General features: G+C 44.5%; 1 protein-coding gene across 5 annotated transcripts in view; it reads left to right on the top strand.

Annotated features, from left to right (window-relative positions):
- Positions 1-20694, top strand: part of NSMF (NMDA receptor synaptonuclear signaling and neuronal migration factor) — a 49788-nt gene that overhangs the window by 3266 nt on the left and 25828 nt on the right. For 3 of the 5 annotated variants that reach the window (XR_014897723.1, XM_085320119.1, XM_085320122.1), the window contains exons 2-3: positions 5278-5339; positions 17988-18467. Coding sequence is in view for 4 of the 5 variants with exons in the window: in XM_085320119.1 (XP_085176245.1) it covers positions 5278-5339; positions 17988-18467 (542 nt within the window). In the remaining variant the exon portion in view is untranslated. The remainder of the gene's footprint in view (positions 1-5277; positions 5340-17987; positions 18468-20694) is intronic. The other 2 variants (XM_085320121.1, XM_085320120.1) reach the window with 2 other exon arrangements.

Genomic DNA, 20694 nt, shown 5'->3' with positions numbered 1-20694 from the left:
TCAAGGGGTGCACATGATCGTGTGAACAAATAGATGTAAAATTTTTGCAGGGTGTTCCAGAACCATCTCTCCTTTCTATGGTTAGCCCAAGAAATACTTGAATTAAGAGTGTGATTAATATTACCCATTTCAGGAGTTCTACAGGTTGACATCTAGTCAAGGATGCCCCAGAGAGATCTGTGAGATAATTTGGCGTCACTCCCTCGCTGCTGACTACAGAGAGGCCGGAGGATGAGTTTTAACAAAGCCACAAAGGTTTAGTTGCTGAAAAGGGTAAATTTTACATAGGCAAAATGCCAGGATACTTGTATATGTTCCTTGCCTCAGGTTTCTTTCTGCTCAAACAATTTTTGGCTTAAGTCAGGGTTCTTCATGCAGTCTAGATTCCCTGTTTCTGCTTGCAGCTTTTCCTGTGAATGGTAAAAACTCTCCAATGCTTTTGATTACCATCTTCAACATCTTTGTGCTGTGTCCTCTTTTGTTCTGGCCAAGCTTTGTGAATATAAGTTCTTCCAAGACTCTGGCATCTCTGGCCTAAAGATCCATCTCTAACGTCCCATTTCTTTTCCTTGAGTTTGAAAATTTTACGTTTCCCAGGTACCACCTCCCTACATAGATATTGCAGAAAACTAACTTTTATCAGGATATTGTTACTATTAGGTTTAAACAACCTAGGTATCTAGAGTTTTTAATGAATGAACTGTTAACTATGGATAGGCAGGCAGCATTCCCATCTCTGCTTAGTGCAAAGAGCAGGATTGCYGCTGTCGGAGGACGTAAGTCCTGATGATGCAGGAGGTCCCTTCACTCCTGTTTTCCTCTGATGCAGCAGGATATTGGGTGCTATCACAGCAAATTCCTGCTGCAAATCCCCTGTGCAGTAGTCCTTTTGAAGGGACATGAGAAGGAGGTAGATATTCTTTATTTTTCCTGGTAATTTTTCCCTGAATGTTCCAGGTTTCACTTAGCCTGCTGCTGTGCCGTGCTCTAAATGGAGTCATCGTAGGGGTTTCATGTATCGTTGAGTGTTTCACTACAGATTGTTTTGCTCAGTTCTGTGTCATTTTGGTGGGTTGCATTAGTGTGCTTTAACTTCTCATAGCTGTTACTGTGCATCAGGGTCCCTTTTATCCTGTTGATGTGATTATTTCAGAGACATAAAGACTCTTCCATGCTCATCATGTTACTTATTCCTAGCAGGTGTGTGTCTAAACTTTCTGTGTTTCTCTGCAAAATCTGTTTGTCTCCCTTTCAGACCTCAGACATTTAACACACAGTGAGTACTGAAAAATGCCCACAGATGGGCAACTGCCTCTGCTACCTGTGTTGTGCTACCCCATTCCACCCTCTGCGCTCTTGACATCATGCTTCTGATGAAGAAGAAGCTGGAGGAAATAGTGGTATTTTCTCTGAGGGAATGGCAGCCTTGTCTTTGCCGGTTATACCCAGTAGCTTAGCTTACTAACGCWATGGTCCCCAGTTTATAGCCTTTTTTTCAAATCAAGCTCTACTGACTATGTAACATGCAGATCTGATCTGCCACTAGTATGAAAAGGTCCCTCTAGATGAGTCAGGGTGAAGCTTGTCATGTCATCAGCTGATTACCTCTCAGTGCTTCCTGCTCATTTGTATGCAGCTTTCGCAGTGTCGTATGCTTAAGTTTATAGCTCATCTGCCCATATGTCTGTAAGGCATTTTGTACCTCATCTCATTTATGTGAAACAAGTTTCCTTTCTTAACCTCTTGCCAGTTAAATTATCCCATGGTCTCTCTGCTCTGCGCACAGTTGAAGGGTTTTCTGTCTACACCATCAGTAGGCTTGATGGGACTTGAACTACGTTGGCTGTGATAGTAGTGGTAGAACTGAGCTGAGAGAAAACTGCGATCATACAACTTGTATTAATACTGTGTGAATTTCAGAAATAGAAAAGAATGGGTAGAAAGAGCAGTTATCATCTGTTCATCTTTTATTGACTTGACTGCGTTCATGTCGGTGGATAGGCAAGAAGATGCGGTAAATGGCACATGAGCGATACTGGGAGATGCTGATAAACTGGGGTAACTGTGAGGACAGAGAAGGAATGCAAAAGCCTTGGCACAGAGAGATGAGGCATAAGGAGCAACCACGGCCAACTGAGAGTCCCCTTGGCAAAGGGCACATGGAGACATCTGTGGGAGATCAGCTGAGGCACAGCCAAGGAGACACCGGTGGCACTTGAGAAGCAAAAATGTAGAAGGGAACCACTGAGATAATAAGCAAAAAATTAGTCTGAAGTTTGCAGTGCAATTGCCTGGAAACCCCCCATTGCACATTGTGCTGTGCAGGCTTCAATGGCTTTCTAGCCATTGCTAGATAACTGTGATCAGGTGTCCACATTAATTAGCTCTTAGATTGGCCTGCAGCACCTGAGAGGAGTGGAAGCAAAACAGTAATGACATATTTGCACATCCAGCCTGTGATGGACAGCAGTGTTTTTGAGTAGCTCTGTCTTTCTTGATTGTGCTTCTGATCCTCAAGGAGAAGTCTAGRTAGTCACACATTCTCTGGGAGCTGGGGCACGTGTGATTTTTCCCTCTAACCTCTTCCACTTGAGGGACTGGGAAGGTGAGATTAAAGGCTCTGCGGCACCCTTGTGCTCAGGGGCTATTCTCAGTGGCACTACTGTCACTGTGCAAAGGGGTGGGGTGGAGGGCGGCAGTGCTTCTYCCTGGCACCACATTAGCTGTTTGGGTCTTAAGAAATACTTGGCCATTTTTTTGAGACTGTGGTTTGCAAGTTAAAGGTGAAACATTGGTTCAGATTTTAAGGCGGACAGATTGGCTTTGGGGATTAGCAGAGATGAATGGGGGACAATGGTCGAAGAACTAAGATGCACTTAGAGCTTTTGAACTAGTTAGAAATGGAATTTTATCTTTGTATTTCAAATTATTCTTACATAAATCTCCGTGCTCACTTGCTGATAGTTTGCCTGAGAATGTGTACRTTATTATTTCCTTTACATGGAATGACTGCTGATGCACAAGAGAAACTTCAGAGCCTGTCCTTCAGTATAAGGGTCCTGTTGGTGAATGGTGTTAATGATGGCTTGCAAGGAGAGATGTTTCTCTAGGAAGCTGTGGTATCCCAAAAGTCTTGGGGGAAGAGATCTTGTCAGCCTCTAGCCCAGCCTCTCATTTGGAGCAGGGCTRTTGCCAGTGCTCAGTCACGTCAGTTATGGCTTTGTGTTTTCCACCTCTAAGATAGAGCCTACAAGTAGCTCACGAGTGCTCTGGTAGCGATGTAGGCTGATATTCCCACATGACAGCTCCCAAATTTGCATTTGTCCATTGCTAGAACAAAGTGCTGATTTTTGCCTAGGTAGCAGGGAGGAAGTAGTGGGTGCAAGGAACGTCCGCAAGGGTGAACAGAGGTTGTCATCCTTTCGTTCTTTATAAATAAGGGTTGTGCTAATTGTACAGCTCCCCTACATGACGTAGAGCCTCTGTGTGATCTTCTCTGGAGGTGCTTAGGCATTGGGGAAGACGGTTTGGGCAACTGCAATCTCAGGTTGGTGTCTGAAGGTGCAGCCTGATATTAGGCAGGCAGGAATCTGGAAATAGGGAAAGCCTCAGCTCTTTTTGTTAGCCTGTAGCAATGCAGAAGGCTAAATCTTGCCTCTTGCACAGCTCCAGCTGCACTGCTCCAAAGCTTTTTGTATTTGGCTGTGCTAAAATTTAGTCCCAGAGAGATTAAATTGCTCTCTTCCTCATTGTTCGTATCGATCGACTGTTGCTGGCTGTGGGTGACAAATGGACTTTCCACTCCTTGCAGCCCTAATCACTCTAGGGGTTACATGGCTGCTTGATTAATCTTTGCCCCTTTGGGAGGAAGTGTACAAAAGAAATGGCAGAAAATCTTGGTGAAACAGGTAGGGGGGTATGAGGCTCCCTCGGGTAGCAGAGCCGAAGGTTGTTCTGGAGGTCAAAGCTATTTTGCATTTGGACACGTAACAACTGTAATTAGTGCAGCCTTTTGTGGCAGCAAGTGTAGCTTGAGCTGGAGAGGTCTGTTCCRAGGCTGAGTACCTCTGAAGAAGAACAGTGGATTTGATGCTTGGGCATGGAGAGTCTTCCCTGCTGCAATACGTCTTCCTCTCTCCGCCCAGTAAGAGATGCCAGGGTGCTTGCACGCTGTGAGTGCTCGGCTGCTGCTTTTTCTTGGCTTGGCTGGACAAGGAGGTATGGGCCTGCTTAATCTCGCTGTCTGCCAGCCTCCCCCTGCCGCCAGACTGCCTAGAGGCAGTTTTCAGGCAGATTGTATGTGATGCTGCAGACCTCAGAGACCAAGATCTACAACCTGGGGAAAATATATGGCCAGGGAAATCTGGTATTTGCACTTGGGAGCGACCAATCTGTTGAGTGCAAGAGAACAAGCACAGGAGCAGGGTGTTACAAATGTTTTGGTCATAGGAGTTTGGAGATTGTATGTATATTGTATACCATGGAGGGCATGCCTCAACTAAGGTTTCCTTTCCTGTATAGGCTGAACTTGGAAAGCTTTTTCCAAACTGGGATATTTGATGACTGATAAAGTTTGAAATTATCTTGCCTGGTTGAGTCTTGCTATGTTTGAGTAAGCGCTCAGTTATCCGTGGGACCCTGAATCCCTTGGAGAACAAGGAACAGCTTTCATGGGCTCTTGTGGTGCTTCTCAAATATAGTTGTCCAGTAATCTGAATACTGAGTTAGTGGTGCTTGAGCATGGGGTTAGGGTAGGTGAAATGGATATTGGCATTGCCAGCTAAGCTGTGATTGCTCATAGACAGGGATGTTCAGAAGCAGAGCAGAAAGTCAGAGTGGGGCAATGGTTGGGATTGGAATGGTGAGACCTTGTCCTCTGGGCTGCTGGGAGGAGTTTAACTTGCGCAGGGGTGGTTAGAGACAGCAATTCAGTTCCTAGCCAGTAGATATGTGTGTTCACAGGAACAAATCCCCCCCCCATTTTTTTTTTTCAGCTGTCAGCAGAGAAGCTGAAGACTAAGCTAGCCCTGGGCTTTTAGTCCATTGCCGTTTAAGGAAATGCTTTGGCCAGGGGAAAACTGGGGCACATTAGGGGCAGGAGTCCATACTGCTATTGCAGCACACTTGAGTTGGTGTCCCTTGAAGCTGAAGGAAAGATAAGTGTAGGAAAACCGCATTATATTGAACTGTTTTTTCAATCTTTTCTTGGCCTTTAACCATTACTCATTTCTTTCTTTTTTTTTCCCTCGCTGCCTTTCATGATGCTTGGACGTGCAGAGCGGCAAGGGCTTTTGGAGAATATCTTTCACAAAACCATCCTGAAGGTAGAAACGGCTCAGGTGAGAGAAGTGGCATGTATTGTTTGTATTTGTATGCAGATTACACTTTTTCTTAATAGGTCTAAGAATTAAAAATGCATTTACTTATCACAGAAGGTCAGTGTGAGATCTCAGCAGGTGAGAGAGAAGAAATTACTTTATGGATCTCTGTGAAGCCCTTGAGGAGAAAAGGCAGTTTGGTGACTTGTGGTGGGCTGTGGGGACAAGTTCAGTTTTAGTAGACAAGTGCCCTGTCATAAATTCACCGGTAGAGCTACGTCCTTGGAAGGTATTTCAGCCGAAAAATAAGGATGGTGCTACACAAGGCTACTGCACTGGCTTGTCAGTCCTAGGTCTTCCTTTTACTGTGGAGTAAAACAAGGTGAATTATGGTGTGTTAATTCATGCGCTTAGCATATGTGCAACGATCTGTGTTTGCTGGCCAAGATGACCTCTGGATTTATTCCCAGGGCTTGCTTCAACAGGGAGTTAAAATGAGAATTGCCTTGTCTAGCTGAGGACATCAGCATGTGCTAGCTAACATGTTAATTTTTTAGCCTCAGAACTTGTCCCTGTCAGTCTGTGATGAGTTCCATTGATGGGCTGGGGAGCAAGAGAAACTTGTTCTAGTTCTAGCAAGGCTGTGTTTTCTCTGTGAAGAAAGAAAACATTTTGCACACTAAATTCACGGCAAAAAATCCTGTAGAAAATCTTGTGGAATCTGTAGAAAATCCTAAGAAAACTGGTGGCAGATTGGTCTATAGCATCAATCTCTCCTGCAGGGGATATTGTGTTCTATTTTATATAAAACGTAAGCATGTATGTTTAGTTAGGCTAGAAATGCTTTTTGCTTAAAATACATGCCCAATCACGCTTGCCTTTGACAGCCAGCTGAATGAGTCTCCGCCTTTCTTTTTGGATCTATTCTGATGACCTTCAAATTGTCCTTGGTTGGATTGTGCTTACTGTGTGAATGGAAGGACTTTAAAAAGATATAGTGCTGCTATCTGATTTTTCAGCCTTGAGAAACTCCAGTGACACGTTACTTACTAACAGTACTTACTCTAAGAACAGCCCACAGTGGTGGTGGGGAGGAAAGAGTGGGAAAAGGCTGGAGTTCATTAAAACTGAGATCAAGAGTCTGTGAGGCAGAGGAGAGGAAGACTGGACAGGCTGCACAGAGACAGGCCAGTTATATCTGAGGAGACTTTCCAGAACAGCAGTAGCATCTTTTATCGTGGCCATTTCTGCAGCTGTTTCTGTCAGCTGGAACCTTTTTCGGTCCTTTTCTGCAATCCTTGACCCCAGTTCCCCAACAAGAGGGATGCGTCCTGCCGACTTTGTAGTATCCTTAGCTTTAGTTAAGGAGAATATGAAAATAAGCTAATGTGACCRTGTTGTGGTGGGAGAATGTTCTGCTGGGGGTATCCCCAGAGTTCCTGCACGTGAGAATAAGAGAGCTCATGTTGCTTTATGTGTCTGTGCTTATAACATATCTATGCTCTCAAGGGCAACCTGCTCTTACTCAGTGCTCCCTTGGTATGTAAAATYTGAGATCAACTTTCCATCCAAGTTACTGTAGATATGAATCAAGTGGYGAGGGGTATGTGTGAATATACCACAATCCTTATGGGATCTTGAATTGTAACTAAACTAATGATGGTCCCTAGAAGTGTCTCTAAATGCCTACAGAAGAGGAGAAACATCTCTTTTTTTAAAGTCATGTTTTGAAATTCTGTAGCATACAATTTAACACAGTCTGTAATGTTTCTTTATTGCTAATCATGGTAGAAGGCTATTTTACAAAAATTTTGAAGCTAGAAGATATGGCCCCATTTCATGTATCCCAGTTGTCTAATTATGGAGAACTCTTTCTTTCCTGCAGAAGTGCTGTATATCTCAGTGCTGCTTTTATGAGTTTTTAAACACTTYACCTCTGGCTCCACAAAGTGCTTAAACTGTTATGATTAGCTTTGATCTGATGACTCCAGTGGAACAAATGAAGGGTCTGTTCTATGATAATTGAAGATGTAGTACATACAGGATTTGCTCCAACTCATCAACTTGGCTGAAGAGAGCAGGAAGCCAACCAGTATCCTGCAGTTAAATTCACATTCACATGTGTAGGTGGCTCAGGTCCAGAAAGCTCCGCGCAGGGAAGAGTTGAGCTCTCAGTGCTTGTGTACATGCCCTTGTGTATGTTCTGTATGTGTTTGGCTGTATTTTTGCTCATAGCATTCTAGACTGTTATCATGAATATCTTTACCTGGATGGATAGGCCTGCTTTCCGGAGTAATAACCACAGGTATGTACTGGGGTAATTGCTCCTGGCGCTGTCAGCAGATTGCTGTTAGGTCAAGGCTATAGCATGCAAGTGAGTTGAAGGAAGTGGGCTTTGACTTTAGTACTTTATAGTCCAGGAAAAAGATTTAAACTCTTGAATGGGATTTAAAGTAATTGGTGGACACAATGACAAAAAAGGGCTTTAGTCATTGAGGAGCAGGAASAGAATGTGGCAGAGCCATCAGTGGGACAGTGATGACTATGTACTTGTTAGTTCAACACTGAAGCATTAACGAGAGTTTATCAGAAAAACAACATTTCTGCTAAGTCTGGAGTAAATCTGGCCAGGAGCTGGTCAGTCAGACAACCTATGTGTTAGGAAGGGTTCTTTACAAAATCTGAGAAGAGGTTACCGCTATGTGTTTTTTTTTTGTTTGTTTGTTTGTTTTTTGTTTTTGTTTTTTCCTCCTGAAATAGCGAGGTATTTTCACAAAGTTCACTTTCTTTTCAGTGCTGGTTACTGGGAGTCTGAGATGTGTGTATTTCTGGTTAGGTGCTTCCTTTCTCTCACTTCTGCTTGTCTTGCTCAGTGCTGGAGTTTGTGGCAGCTGCTGCTTYGTATCGCTTCACTGCCTGTGTCCAGGTTTGTGATGTCCAAGYGGAATAAATGCTAGTAATGTAACAAGTATACTTTCTGTACATTCCCTGCAGGTGAAGAGCCAGTGATGTGTGCCTTTCAGCATAGTATTCTGGATCTAGACTTTCTCCGTATTTCCAGTTTTTCCTTGCTTTTCCCCCCTAATCATCTGTTTTTGCTTTTTCCCTCCTCTGCCTTCCTCCATGTTTGTTGCTCAACCCTATGATTGTGTTTTGGTTGGTTTTGGCCATCTCTTGTTATTGCCCTGATGCACTCTCCGCCTAGTCTCTTGATAGTCCCGTTCTTGACTCCTGTCTCTATTGTGTTYCTCTCTTTACCTTTTTGAAGGAGCCCAAGACACTCATGTTGTGTCATGATGGAGGCCTAAATGGAGGAGAGAAGAGCAAGATCCTCCTCTTCTGCTAAGTTCTTAGGTAGAACCCTTCTCTTTCCTTGCAAAGGAGCTGTCAGAGGGACAAATTTTCATAATATGAGCTGGGTATGAATCTTTGGTTGGGATGCCTCTTCTTTTGTTGCTTTACCTGCTAATTCGTCTCCTAGGCAGAAGGTGGAGCTCTCTAACTCACCAGGAAGACACAGGAGAGACACCATGCACATGGAGATGCCAAGTGTGCAGAGGCTGCCTCAACTTACTCAATTTCTGCTGCATTTTATTCTCTGGGGATGTCTGTTCTTGTCTTTAGAGTCCCATGAGGGAAAGAGGATGATATAATGGCTTTTGCAGTCCCACCTCTTGTTTCACATTGCACTACTGATCTGAGACCTTGTGGTAAGTTTTGCACCCCAGAATCTATTTCTGTGGGCCGCTTTGGAGATTGTGTGTGTGTGTGTGAAAGTACAGATTGGATTTGAGGAATTGGAGGGAGATGATGAATCCCTACAGAGGGATTGTGTATAAGCAGGCTGGGCCAACTGCCTTGCCCAAGACTTCTGATGAGATGTGATTTATTTGCAAGGCATTGTTTACCTACTGTTTTCAGCACAGCTGCAGTCTGTGCATGCTCTGCTTCCTTTGCTAGAGTAATGAGTAAGGAATTGAACATCATCACAAGGTAAACAGGACTGCAGGGTACTGTAGGGTGTACGTGTAGGAAGAAGCAGGTAAAGGACAGTGTTTATTGTTGGTTACAGCTTTTGTAGCTTTGATTCTTCCTGATGTGAAGTCTGAGGACTTTGTGGGTCAGAARTACTGTGTGACTAGCCTGTGCAGCTCTTTGATGTCTAATTCTGGAGGAGGTTTCTCTAGGTGACTAGGGAGGTACATTCGTCTGTTCTGTCACTTTGCTCAGAGTGCTCTGGCCATGTTGTTAGGTTACAGCAGGGGGTGGTAGTAGATTTTCCTACTCTTTGCTTCCATATTGGAACCATCCAGCTGCCTGATGACAGGGTATGCGTTGTTGACAGAGGATTGTCCCTTTGAGACCACTCAGTTTGTTGTTGTTCATGGTGGTTTCTTTTCTTTTTCTCCTGATCCTTAAGATCCCCTGAGGGTTTAGAAAGGGAGGGTTGGACTCTGCAGTTGACGCAGGCCGCTGATCTGTCAAGGGGGCTGGAGCCAAGGTGGTAATGCATCTCCTGCTCCCTTCCTGCCTCTGTTCATTCCAGGCTTATTCATGCAGACAGAAGGTCTGGGAAGGTTCCCAAAAAGAGCACTCTTCCACGTTGAGCATTAATTCTGACTATGAGGCTGTTGTCAGAATCCATGCCAACTCTCACAGCTTTCTGGTACCTTCCAAAGACTTTCTATCTGTGTCTGTGGGATGAGGTTAATGTAGGAGTGGATCTCCCTCAGGACAGATCTGGACCGAAGATAGGGAGAAGGACTGACATGTTTTAAAGGGTGACTGCAACAAGGCTGCAGAGATCAAAATGAAAAAGAGATGATCACTCAAAGTCTCACTAGTACTTGGGGAATAAAGAGCTTTGGACCTGCACAGGATCCCCTCTCCAGGTTAGGTGTCATAGGCTGCACGCTGAGATACCAGCTTAGGTTTCTTTATATTTATATACTGGAAGAGTAAGAGGGAAAGACAACAAGGGCATGAAACAACAAAATAAAAAATAAGAACAAGTAAAGCAGTTGAGAAATGTCTTCTTGTTTGCAGGGCAACAATGATGCATCCCAGTTGGTAGGTCCAGACCTAGAATTCCTTTGCTGAGGGAAGGAAGGGAGATGTGCTGGCAGTTTCAGTTTTGTCCAGTTGGGTTATTTGAAGGGTAGCTACTGCTACTGGAACACCAAAGCTTTTTCTGTAGAATCTAGCTCTGGTCTGCCAAGAGATGATGGAACTTGGGCAACAGTTTCCTAGCAGATCTTGAGTCAAATTTGCTGTGATTATTAGTAAAAATAGTGTGGCTACTTTGACTGGTTTGCATTGATACAAACTAAACTGGATGCTTACCCAAAGCTGAAAACAACTTTTTTCAAGCTCAAAAAAAGCTGTCTKTCTTTGTTTTTGTAGAAAGTTTCAGCCATCAGTGAAAACACTGAATGTATAAGGAGAAGGAGGCTGCAACCCTCCTCAGGCTAAATGGCGATGGGGAGTACTGGCAGGAGAAAAACCTGTTTGCTGAGGCTGTTGTGCCACATGCAGACACTTTACTGAAGCAAAGATGCACTTGTGTTTGCATCCTCAGAAGAATGGGTGAGAGTGTGTTTGGAAGGCAGCAGCCGTGCAACAGAGGAGGTTTGTCATGCTGTCAGACTTACGTTGGGCTTGAAAAAGTCTGGTGTGAGGCTTTCCAGGTGCTTCAAGTCGAGCAGGTGACTTGGGAGCTATGCTTTTTGGTGAAGCCTCTGGCTGTGAGGCTGCATCTATGCTATATTCCAAGAGGGACCTTTAATTTGCTGATGTTCAGACAGTGGAGCTGCCAGACTTCTTCTGGCGCCTGATTTCGGCATAAGCGATGTGGATGGTGAGAGACCAAGTCTGCCTTGTTCTCTCTAGCAAGTGTATTGCGCTGCCCCAGGGAAGGACCTCCGCAGTGTGTCCAGCCCAGGTGTTTTAGTGTATCCCTGTGTCCTCGTACTGGCATTGTGGCTGGTGCTGAGCAACTGAGGTGGCCTTTCTAGAAGAGCACTTAGGTCACTTGCTGCAGAGAAGGTTGCAGGCAGCCTGAGTTCAGGGTGGAATGGGGATGTGAAATCCCGTTTCCAAGGGTTTAGGGCTGCTTCCAGGTTTAGCCAGTACAGATATGGTGTAGATGTATCATCAGACTTGCCATAAAATACCTTGACTGCTTATATTGTGAAGAGAAACGTAGATCACACTGTTACCATGGAAATGCTAAAGGCAGGTAGTAGTTGCTGCCTCTCGCTCCTTTGGGTCTTGTCTTGCAGTAACAACTTCATCTATTCACATTAATGTTACAGGCCAGACTAAAAGGTTACAGATCCCTGAGACACAGTCTCACCATCATCTTCAGTTTGTCTGTTTTCTTGTCCCGTTTTAGCTCACAAGAGCAGTTGGAACTATTTTGCCATATTTAAGTGATCTTCTGTTTTCTCAGAGCTGCTTGTATCCTGAGGTCACCTTACCTTTTCTCATTTCTGCAGAGAACTGTGTGAACTTCTTTCCTTGGAAGTGGCAGTGTTAGAGCACTGGATAAGGTCACAGCAGAGCTAGCTTTGTCATGCTTTGGAGAATCTCACAGTGAATGTTGTGCTTGTCACAGAAATGCTGCTCTTGTCATCTCTGACCAGCTTGTCATAGAGGCTCCACTTGCTTGACTCTGAAACTACTGAATGACTAAAGTGACTCTGGTTTTTTAAATTTTTTATATCTCCGTTTTTATCTCCTTGCATCTTGCTTCAATACTTTGAATAGTTTTTTGGGTTTTTTTTAACATACCTATTTCCTGACTAGATTTCAACCCCACAGTCCAGTGAAGTCTGCYCCTAGCTTGCCTCTGGGAACAGGTTCAGCCTGCTGTGCTGTCTGGGAAAGGTTGTGTTGCATTAGTGGTTTGGAGAAGGGCACAGCTGATGCGGTAGGGAGCTTTGTACTGTGGCTATGGTGACATGTCTGGGTCCTGTGGGAGTAGAGGAGAACAGGACCTGCAGCATCCTGGCACACCTGAGAGGCACTGCCAGAGAAGATGATGCCTCAGAACTGAAACTGTGGGAGAAGCTGCCCAAACTCTGTTGGAAACCTCCTACTTTTTAGCAATGTGCTGAGCTCTAGCCAGTGCAGTCCTCTGCCCCCCTCTTYGAAGGCATCACCTGGCCTTCTAATGATGTAAAATAAAAAATTTAGTTTCTCCTACTACAAACAATACTACAAGGTCATGTCCTAAAGCCTTGCATCTTTCAGTTAATCTTCACTAGTCAGCGCGAGTTCTTTATTTGATATTGGTACCATAAACTGAAGAGGCATTCAGTCCAGAGAAGTCCAGCTGAGGAGGAGCAGAGAAGAGAAAACGATTATAAGTTCTACTTTTCCAAAATGACGGAATTTTTTTTTAAGTAGGATTTATCTTGATGCCCACTTGCCTCTTTGCATCTGACGATGGAACTGAGATTTTAGATCTAAGGTGTTTTAATCATCAGTTTTGCTGCTAAATACAGTTATATATTTATATTTTAGCTTTCATCTGTACCTGCTGGCTGTATTCTATAATCTCATTTCGTGGGATTACAGATAGTCTGCATCAGATATGAGTTGGGTTGGTGAGTCTCTCCACTGATGTGAATGGGCTTATCCCAGCATGTTTCCTCTTCTAGAAATGTTGTTACAGGGAAAGAAATTGAGAAAGCCCTGCGAAGTTTAGTTGCCTAGGTCAGACCAGGCTGTGTGCTGAAGTTATTTGGAATTACTGGATGCCAAAGAGTAGATATCTGATAGTAATAAGTGCATAATGATCAGAATACATTTACTGAGAACATCGATTCTTTCTTTTGGTTCTTTATCTATCCACCCAAAGGATCACCAGTGAACCAGTACAGATTGTCATTGCTGTCAGTGGTCATGTCTTTGGTACTTAAGTCCTCATAACTGTTTTGGGCAGAAATACCATAGAGGAGCAAGTAAAGCCAGGAAGAAGAAAAATGCATTCAAGTAAACAGCAAGAGGCATGGGGAGCCAAATGGTTCTCAGGACTGGACTATTAAGCCTCTAAACTCTGGACAGACTGTTAAACTCAGCCCAGGTAGCCAAGGAAGTAATGAAAGTACATGGTCTGAATGTTGCTGTTATCAGCAGGCGTATGATCAACAGGCTAAACATACTGGTCTCCTTACTTTTCTGCATCCTACCATTCAATGCCTCAGCCACAACAAATCCATATAGAGCGCAAATCTGGATGAAAAATCCCTTTGAGGAACCTGATTTGTCTACTGCAAGGTAGCTATGCAGCGGTGTAGAACAAGTTTGATGTTGATGAAAGTGAATGGGAGAACAGAGCTGCTCCTGGGTCAGCTTCATCTGAGCACCTTGAGGGAGGAGGGCACTGTGCCAGGTTGCCTGAGTCACCCTGCCCTGGACTGGCGTGGCAGTTTGATGGAGCAGCTGGTTGTGGGAGAGGTGGCAAAAGCAACGTGAAAATGAAATGAAACAGAGCAGCAGTAACCAGGCAGAGGGTGTTAACAGCAGGCTGTTTCAGATGACTCTTAGAAGGCAATTTCAGTTATTGCTGAAGTCCCCAGTTACTGTTTCTCTTCACTAAACATCCCTGTGGCTCAAATTTAATTCAGCATTGATTTCTGGACCAGCTTGACTTCTTTCCTAGTGGAAGCAAACTGTTAACCTAAAATGTCATAGTGGAAACAGTTATGCTTTGCCACCTGAATTCAGTTCAGTGCAAGCACAGAAGATGGAATTGATCATTTTAAAGCACACTAACATCTCAGGGCTGCTGGTGGACACGAATAAACATGTACATGCATGCATGTACCCACCTGTGTGTGAACATTAGCACAGACTCACTACCTGAAATAAGTGTGGGTTCATTTTTAGAGGCCAGAAATACATTATGATGGATGGTATTTTTTTTTCCTTTCATACTAATTTCTTTYTGCAGATAAAGTCTTTATTAACTAGCAGTCTTCAGCAAAGCTTCCTATTTCCTTTGTACATGAAGTTACTTTTTCAGTTTATAGTTACTGAAGGTGCTAAGTAGTTGGATAAAAAGAAAAAAATGAGCCAGTTGTTTGATGAAGAGAAAATGTTGGTGTGTTGGTAGTCCTCTACAGTWTTTCACCGTGAAAACTCCTAGCTAAATACAAGTCAAAACACTTTGAGTTTGGGAAAGTAAGGCAAGAAGGAAGTATTTTCCTCATATTCTGCACAATAACATGTTCTCATCAGATAGGTGGTTTATATCTAATATATCCACCCAAGAACTGTAACCGTGTAACTGTTAGATTGTGGTATGGAACTGGGAACAAAAACATCATGAAACTTTGAATGCTTTAAAAGACGGAAGTTTTTGCTTACCAGTCTATGAGGCTCGTCCACCCTATGTACCCATTTATGCTGCATATAGGCATAGGTGATAAGGGATACCAATAGGGATTATGGCAGCAAGACATGCAAGGAATAAAGGATTATCCTAATGAGGAACAGCTGTGAGAGCTGGGCCTCTTTAGTGTGGAGAAGAGAAGACTGAGGGGGGGGGATCTTATCAATGTCTGTAAGTAGCTGAAGGGAGGGTGTCAAGGGGATGGGGACAAACTCTTTTCAGTTGTCCCATGAGAAAGGACAAGAGGAAATGGGCAAAAACGGAACCACAGAAGTTCCACCTGAATGTGAGGGGGAATTTCTTCACTGTGAGAGTGACAGAGCACTGGACCAGGTTGCCCAGGGAGGTTGTGGAGTCTCCCTCTATGGAGATACTCAAAGCCTACCTGGATGCAGCCCTGTCTAACATGCTCTATGTGAGCCTGCTTGAGCAGGGAGGTTGGACTAGATGACGTCCAGAGGTCCCTTCCAACCTTACCAATTCTGTGATTCTATGACTCTTACTTGAAACCAGTCATCTCCCATTTACATGTCTGTAAATCTTGAGGGAGCCAATGTAACTCTGTGCTTRTGAATCTAAGACTAGAATTTGTCTCTCTGCAGTTGTAATCCTCTGTAATCCAACATTTTCTGGCATATTACATTTTGTGCACTTTTGTTTACCCAGTGGTGACCGAGGAATTAGAACCTGAATGAAAGATTGAGACTTCAAATTTTGTTCAGTACCATTTGCCTTTGGATAMCAAAATTCAGAAATTCTCAGTTCTCTTACCAATGGTTGACTTGTTTGAAGCACAGGAAGTGCAGCACTATCAGTASGTGGGTAAAGTTGCATAATCCAGTGTTTGCTACAATGATGCTCTTTCTACCCCATAGAAGTAAACCTTTTAGGASGAACAGGAGCAGCTGTCAGCTACTATATTGTGGTATCTCAAGGAATATCTGGTGTCATYGTGCCCACACATACTAGTAAATTTGACAAGTTGAGATAAGTATCTAGAACTGGTCTTTGGTTTTAATTTAAAAAATAGTGTGCTTGAGGTTGTTAGAATAGCAAATTTTGCTGAGTTGTGAGTAGAGGGGAAAAAAAAAAAGCTGGCACAGGTTTGCACAGTGATGGTGTTTTCCCAAGATGTGTATTCTAAAGCACACTTAGACATGGCACTGGGAGGTTGAGTGGCTGGTGAACAAATACCATGTCCTGCTGCCTCTTGAGGGGTGAAAAGTGGTTGGAGAAGCTTTGAAACCTATAAACCTTTAATATACTGGTTGGTGCATGATGTCCTACCTTGTAACAGGTAGGACTCAATGGATGAGCTGTTGAATGACAGCTGATGGAGCAGCTACTTCTACTTAAATGGTAAGGGATGAAACTGTTCTGGTGAAGGCCCTTCTAGTGCAGCGGGCCCTCCTGCTGGAGGAGATGCAGATGTCTGTGCTGTCTCTCTGCACAGGGCATGGGTTGCATAGACCACTGCCTACCTTTCAGACTTTATCTGTATAGGATTGGTGAGGTGCCTGACCCCTCACTATGCATAGTCATGGATTTTGACCTTCATGGGAAGCCTGAAAAGACAGCCCCAGCTACTGATTTGAAAGRCATAGCTCTTTCTTTAGGACTCCTAACAGCCTCTTCCACTGGTGAGTTCAAGGAGAGGACTGGACAGCTGCCAGCTGCAGTGTGCTGAGAACACGAGGTCTCTCTAGGAGACAAATGGAACAAACCTCGCTAGTGTCGGCCTGACCTGTCCTGACAATCTCTTCTACCTRTCTGCTGAGCAGAATGGCTAGGGACACATTTATCTCCTAGTAGCGCTGGAGGAAGTTGTATCTCAAGCAGAAAAATGAGATAAGGGTGACACACTGTGCCACCACTGGGAAAATTCAGTTCAGTCCTGRCTGCAAACAGAGCAGGCAGAGAGGCCCTTAGCAATGTGAGCATAATTCAGGATGGATTTCGGATTCAAAACCTGATGGCATAGGTCCCGAGGCCAGCTGCCAAGGGCTCAGCATGGGAGGACTCTCTTCCAGTGGGGCATGAGAGCACTTCATATGATGCAGGATGTGGTGGCAGCAAAAGGTCCAGTTTGCTTGGACACATAATACAGCAGACTTGTCATGAGACTGCTCTCTTCATCCTTCGTCTCTTCATGGCTAATTTAAAGATAGCCAAGCCTTAAGTTATTGTTCAGTTCTTCCAGCTCAGCAGCTGAAGAAAAAACATTCGTTAAGTATATGATGAAGTAAAGGAGTGGGTTTGCCTTCTGCTTCTGTGTATAATGCTGTTGTCTGTGCTGGATGCTTACGATTTTCTCTTTTCTAGGGTAGTAGTCACATGACTAATGCATTCCCTGCTGAGCCTTTTTAACAGTCCCCTAGTTGCTTCCCATCTGAAGGGAGGTGTAAGAGGTAATTAACAGCCACTTGAAAAAGGGATTAGCAGGTGGGTGGCAGCTACTGTTGGGTTCATGCATGGAATTGCCATGGAAATGCTGAAATTTCCTGGCACTTCATCCACTGTGTGGGCTCCAAAGACGGTTGCACTCACGGGTCTCTCTCCTTTAGATCTTGCTACTGTACAAAGGGAGCTGCCGCATCTTTCTTCAGGGCAGCTTCGGCAGACAGTGCCCTCGCCATCTACACCCATGAGGCTAGCCAGGGGTGTGACAGAGAGCGGGGCCGCTGTGTCACAGCTGTCGCTGGAGTCTTTTGGCATCTCTTTCATGTCAAACCAACTGGCAGAAAATTAACAAGAAACCCCTGGTGGTTTGCCCCTTTCCTTTAGTTCAGAAAATAGTAGCTTGGTGCACAAAGAACATTTGGATTTTGTGACTTCTTACCAGGATCAAAGGGATACCAGGGCAAAAGTTAGGGCTGGCCCTTGTCCTGCAAACCTTTCCCAACTCAGTAGCCCTTGTGTAGGTAAACCTGTTGAAATAGCTAGGGCTGCACTGCTGAACAAGGACTGCTTTGCACATAAGCAATTTCAGGCTGTGCACCAAGAACTGCATTTGCTCCTAGGCCCTTGTTGCTGGCCATTTGCAAGTTTAAACTATTGGGCATGTCTGTGAGAAATGTCTCTCTCTTCAGTACCAGTTTTGGAGATTTACAAGGCTGTGTGGAAATGTTCATCTAGAAAGGTTCTTGGGGGGCCCTACCACATCTCCTTTTCTCTCTTCCCCTTTCTGCAGCAGTAGCAAACAGTCTCCTGAATCTGTCTGTGCCTGGGGTGCTTCAGGTTTAAGCAGTAAAGTGTGCCATCTGTTTCAGATCATCTGTTAGCAGACTCCTATATCGGACAGGAGGACTCTCCTGAGATGCAGCAGGCGGCACAGAACAAGCGCAGGCTCTCCGTCATCTCGGACGGCAAGTTTGAGAGGAGCTTCTCCGAGGAGCAGGCGGAGAAGATGCCAAGCGAGGGACCGAAGCCACGAGTCTACACCATCTCCGGCGAGCGGCCAATGCTGTCAGACCATGAGAACGAAAGCATGGAACTGGTGGTGATGAAGGGGGCTGCCCAAGAGGAGTGCCACCACGGCCACCCTATGCACAGTGCTGGTGGCTCTCACGGCGTGAGCAGGCATTGCAAAGGCTGGCCGGGCAGTCGGCAGGGCTCCAAGGAGTGCCCAAACTGCACCCGACTGGCTGTCCCTTCCCAGCATTCCTTTGACCTGGAGCAGCATCAATCCAGCGAGACAGGGTGGCACAGGAAAAGGCTGGAGAGGATGTATAGTGTTGATCGAGTTTCTGGTAAGTAAGGGTGGGTGCTGTGTGCTGAAAGGGCCCAAAGGGTCTCTGCAACATATGGGTGAAGAAAGATGCCCATCTCTTCTCGACACAAGGGTACCGTTGCTGGGTGGATTGAGTTAAGCCCTGAAGCGTTTCCCCTTCAGCACTTTTGCTGATACCTTGCACTGGTGCCTACAGAAAGGGATTGACGAAGAGGAAACTTAAAATAAGCTGAGCTCCGTTTAAGGGCAACTCCTCCAAGTGGGCAACTGGACCCACCAAGAGSCCTGTTGTCTCTGCTTCCAGCTTGTCCGCAGCAGACAAGCTGGGGTGGTTTTCATGCCGGCTTAACATAGCTTGGTGAGGGTGACTTTGGTACGTCCCTTTTWTTGTGTTAGCCTGTGTGTGTGGCTGGAGTTGGTTTGGCAGGGTCCCTCGTGTAATGCCACGTCATAGTCTTTCCATAAATACTACCAAATMACATGATACTGAAATTCCTCCTCCATTCACTTGCTGAATGTTTTCAGGGAATATGCCTTGTTATTACTCAATTGCATTAAAAAATTCCTGATTGTTTTTGAAAACTTAATCATTAATCAAATATATGTCTCAAACTATATGCTTTGAATTRTGAGCCAGGACGCAGTCCATCTCGTTGTCTGTCAGCTCTGTACACGGCCAGCAATGACCTGACCTAATTTCCMTGACTTTTTTTGTAATTGTACATCGAGGCTTTTAGAGCTGTGTGTCCAGCAAGGTAGCTCAAGGCTTTACCCTTGAAAAGGAATCAAGTAGCATATAGGAACTGTGAGGATCAAGCTGAACATCTTTGTTGGGTTCATGATAGCTGCATGCAGGTAAAATGGCAGAAAGTTTAAGTTAGGGACCACATAYTCACACTTGGATGCCTAAAATTACATGACTAAATTCACGCATAAGCTAATAAAGGTGAAAAGGGGTGTGGGAGGCAGGGATTGTGCATAATTTCCAAGCRTTATTTCTCTGTTTGTTCCCTGTGGATTTTTGAGCTTCTCCTGAGCCATTACATGTACAAGTTTAGACTTTATTTCTTAGGCACAAGAAAAGGAGTGAGAAGTGTCTACCTATATTTACAGTGTTCTGATCATATGTGTTTTACTTGTTAAAGGTAGCTTTGCTTATGATGGCACAGCAAGAACACTTATGTGAAAATAGAAGAAGAAAATATTTCAGTGCCTGGATTTCAGGAGGAGAGACCCACAACGTGGAGGGGGTTGGTTGTGTGGAGATCAGGTGCTGATTTGAATCTGCAGTTGTAAGACCTGTTCGAAATWGAGAGAGCAAAAACTTTCTGTTCTAATGTTGCTATATTTATGTTGAAAGCTTTCTTGAATAAATCAAAATTGTATTCTGTGTTGTGGGACCTGTGAAGCAGGTTACATGATACAGAAACAGCTTTATAGTATGCCTTTTTCCCAACCAGGCAGTAATTTTCATTAGGGCCAGTTATCAGTGTGAAATKGAGATTGTCCTTCTGAAAATATATCAGAGTAGTTAAGCAAATGGGAACACACTGGATAACATTGAACCTGCAGGTGCTTCCATGAATATTTCACGTCTTGTACAACCAGCTAGTGGATGCCCTCTGCTTGTCTCGAGCCTCCGAGTGCTTGCACGTGTGGCAGCACAGACAGCACTGTCCCTCGGAGACCAAATCCCGTCATATGCACTGGCACTATGCACTGAAAGTTTTCTCAGCKTGGCCTAATTTGTGCTCTCTATCCAAACATTGTTACTCAGAGGAAAACCAATAACTGAATGATGGGTTGCAAGAAGTGTTTGCCGGAATGCCCTTCATGCATGGCTAAGGGAGAAAACAGCAAAGATGGATGGAGACAGGAGAAAGACTAATTTCCCCAGAGATTCACTTCACAATGCTGGTTTTTCTGTTTGGATTTACATGACAAACTATTGCTGCAAATCAATCCTCGTGGCAGTTAGGCCAGATTGGCATAATTTAATATGGATTTTTTTTGGCTAAGTTGATGATATCTAGCACCATTCCAGAGAAGCACAAGCTGTTGTCTCCCATGTTGCTCCCAGCATCTGATACAAACACATCCATTAGTGGACGGAGATGCTGAGATGTTTCGTGCTGCCTGGCAGGTGTTGGAAAGACTGAGTGTGGTGTCACTGTTTCTCCAGTCTTTCCTAGGCCCATGGTTCCTTGGATACTTCATTATGGTAGATGATAAAAAAGAGGGAAGAC

Source organism: Rhea americana, unplaced genomic scaffold (assembly GCF_003343005.1).
Source record: "Rhea americana isolate MKP2758 unplaced genomic scaffold, rheAme1 scaffold_61, whole genome shotgun sequence".
NCBI lineage: Eukaryota > Metazoa > Chordata > Aves > Rheiformes > Rheidae > Rhea > Rhea americana.
Note: the sequence above shows the minus strand (reverse complement) of the source record. Positions and strands in the feature narration are given on the sequence as shown.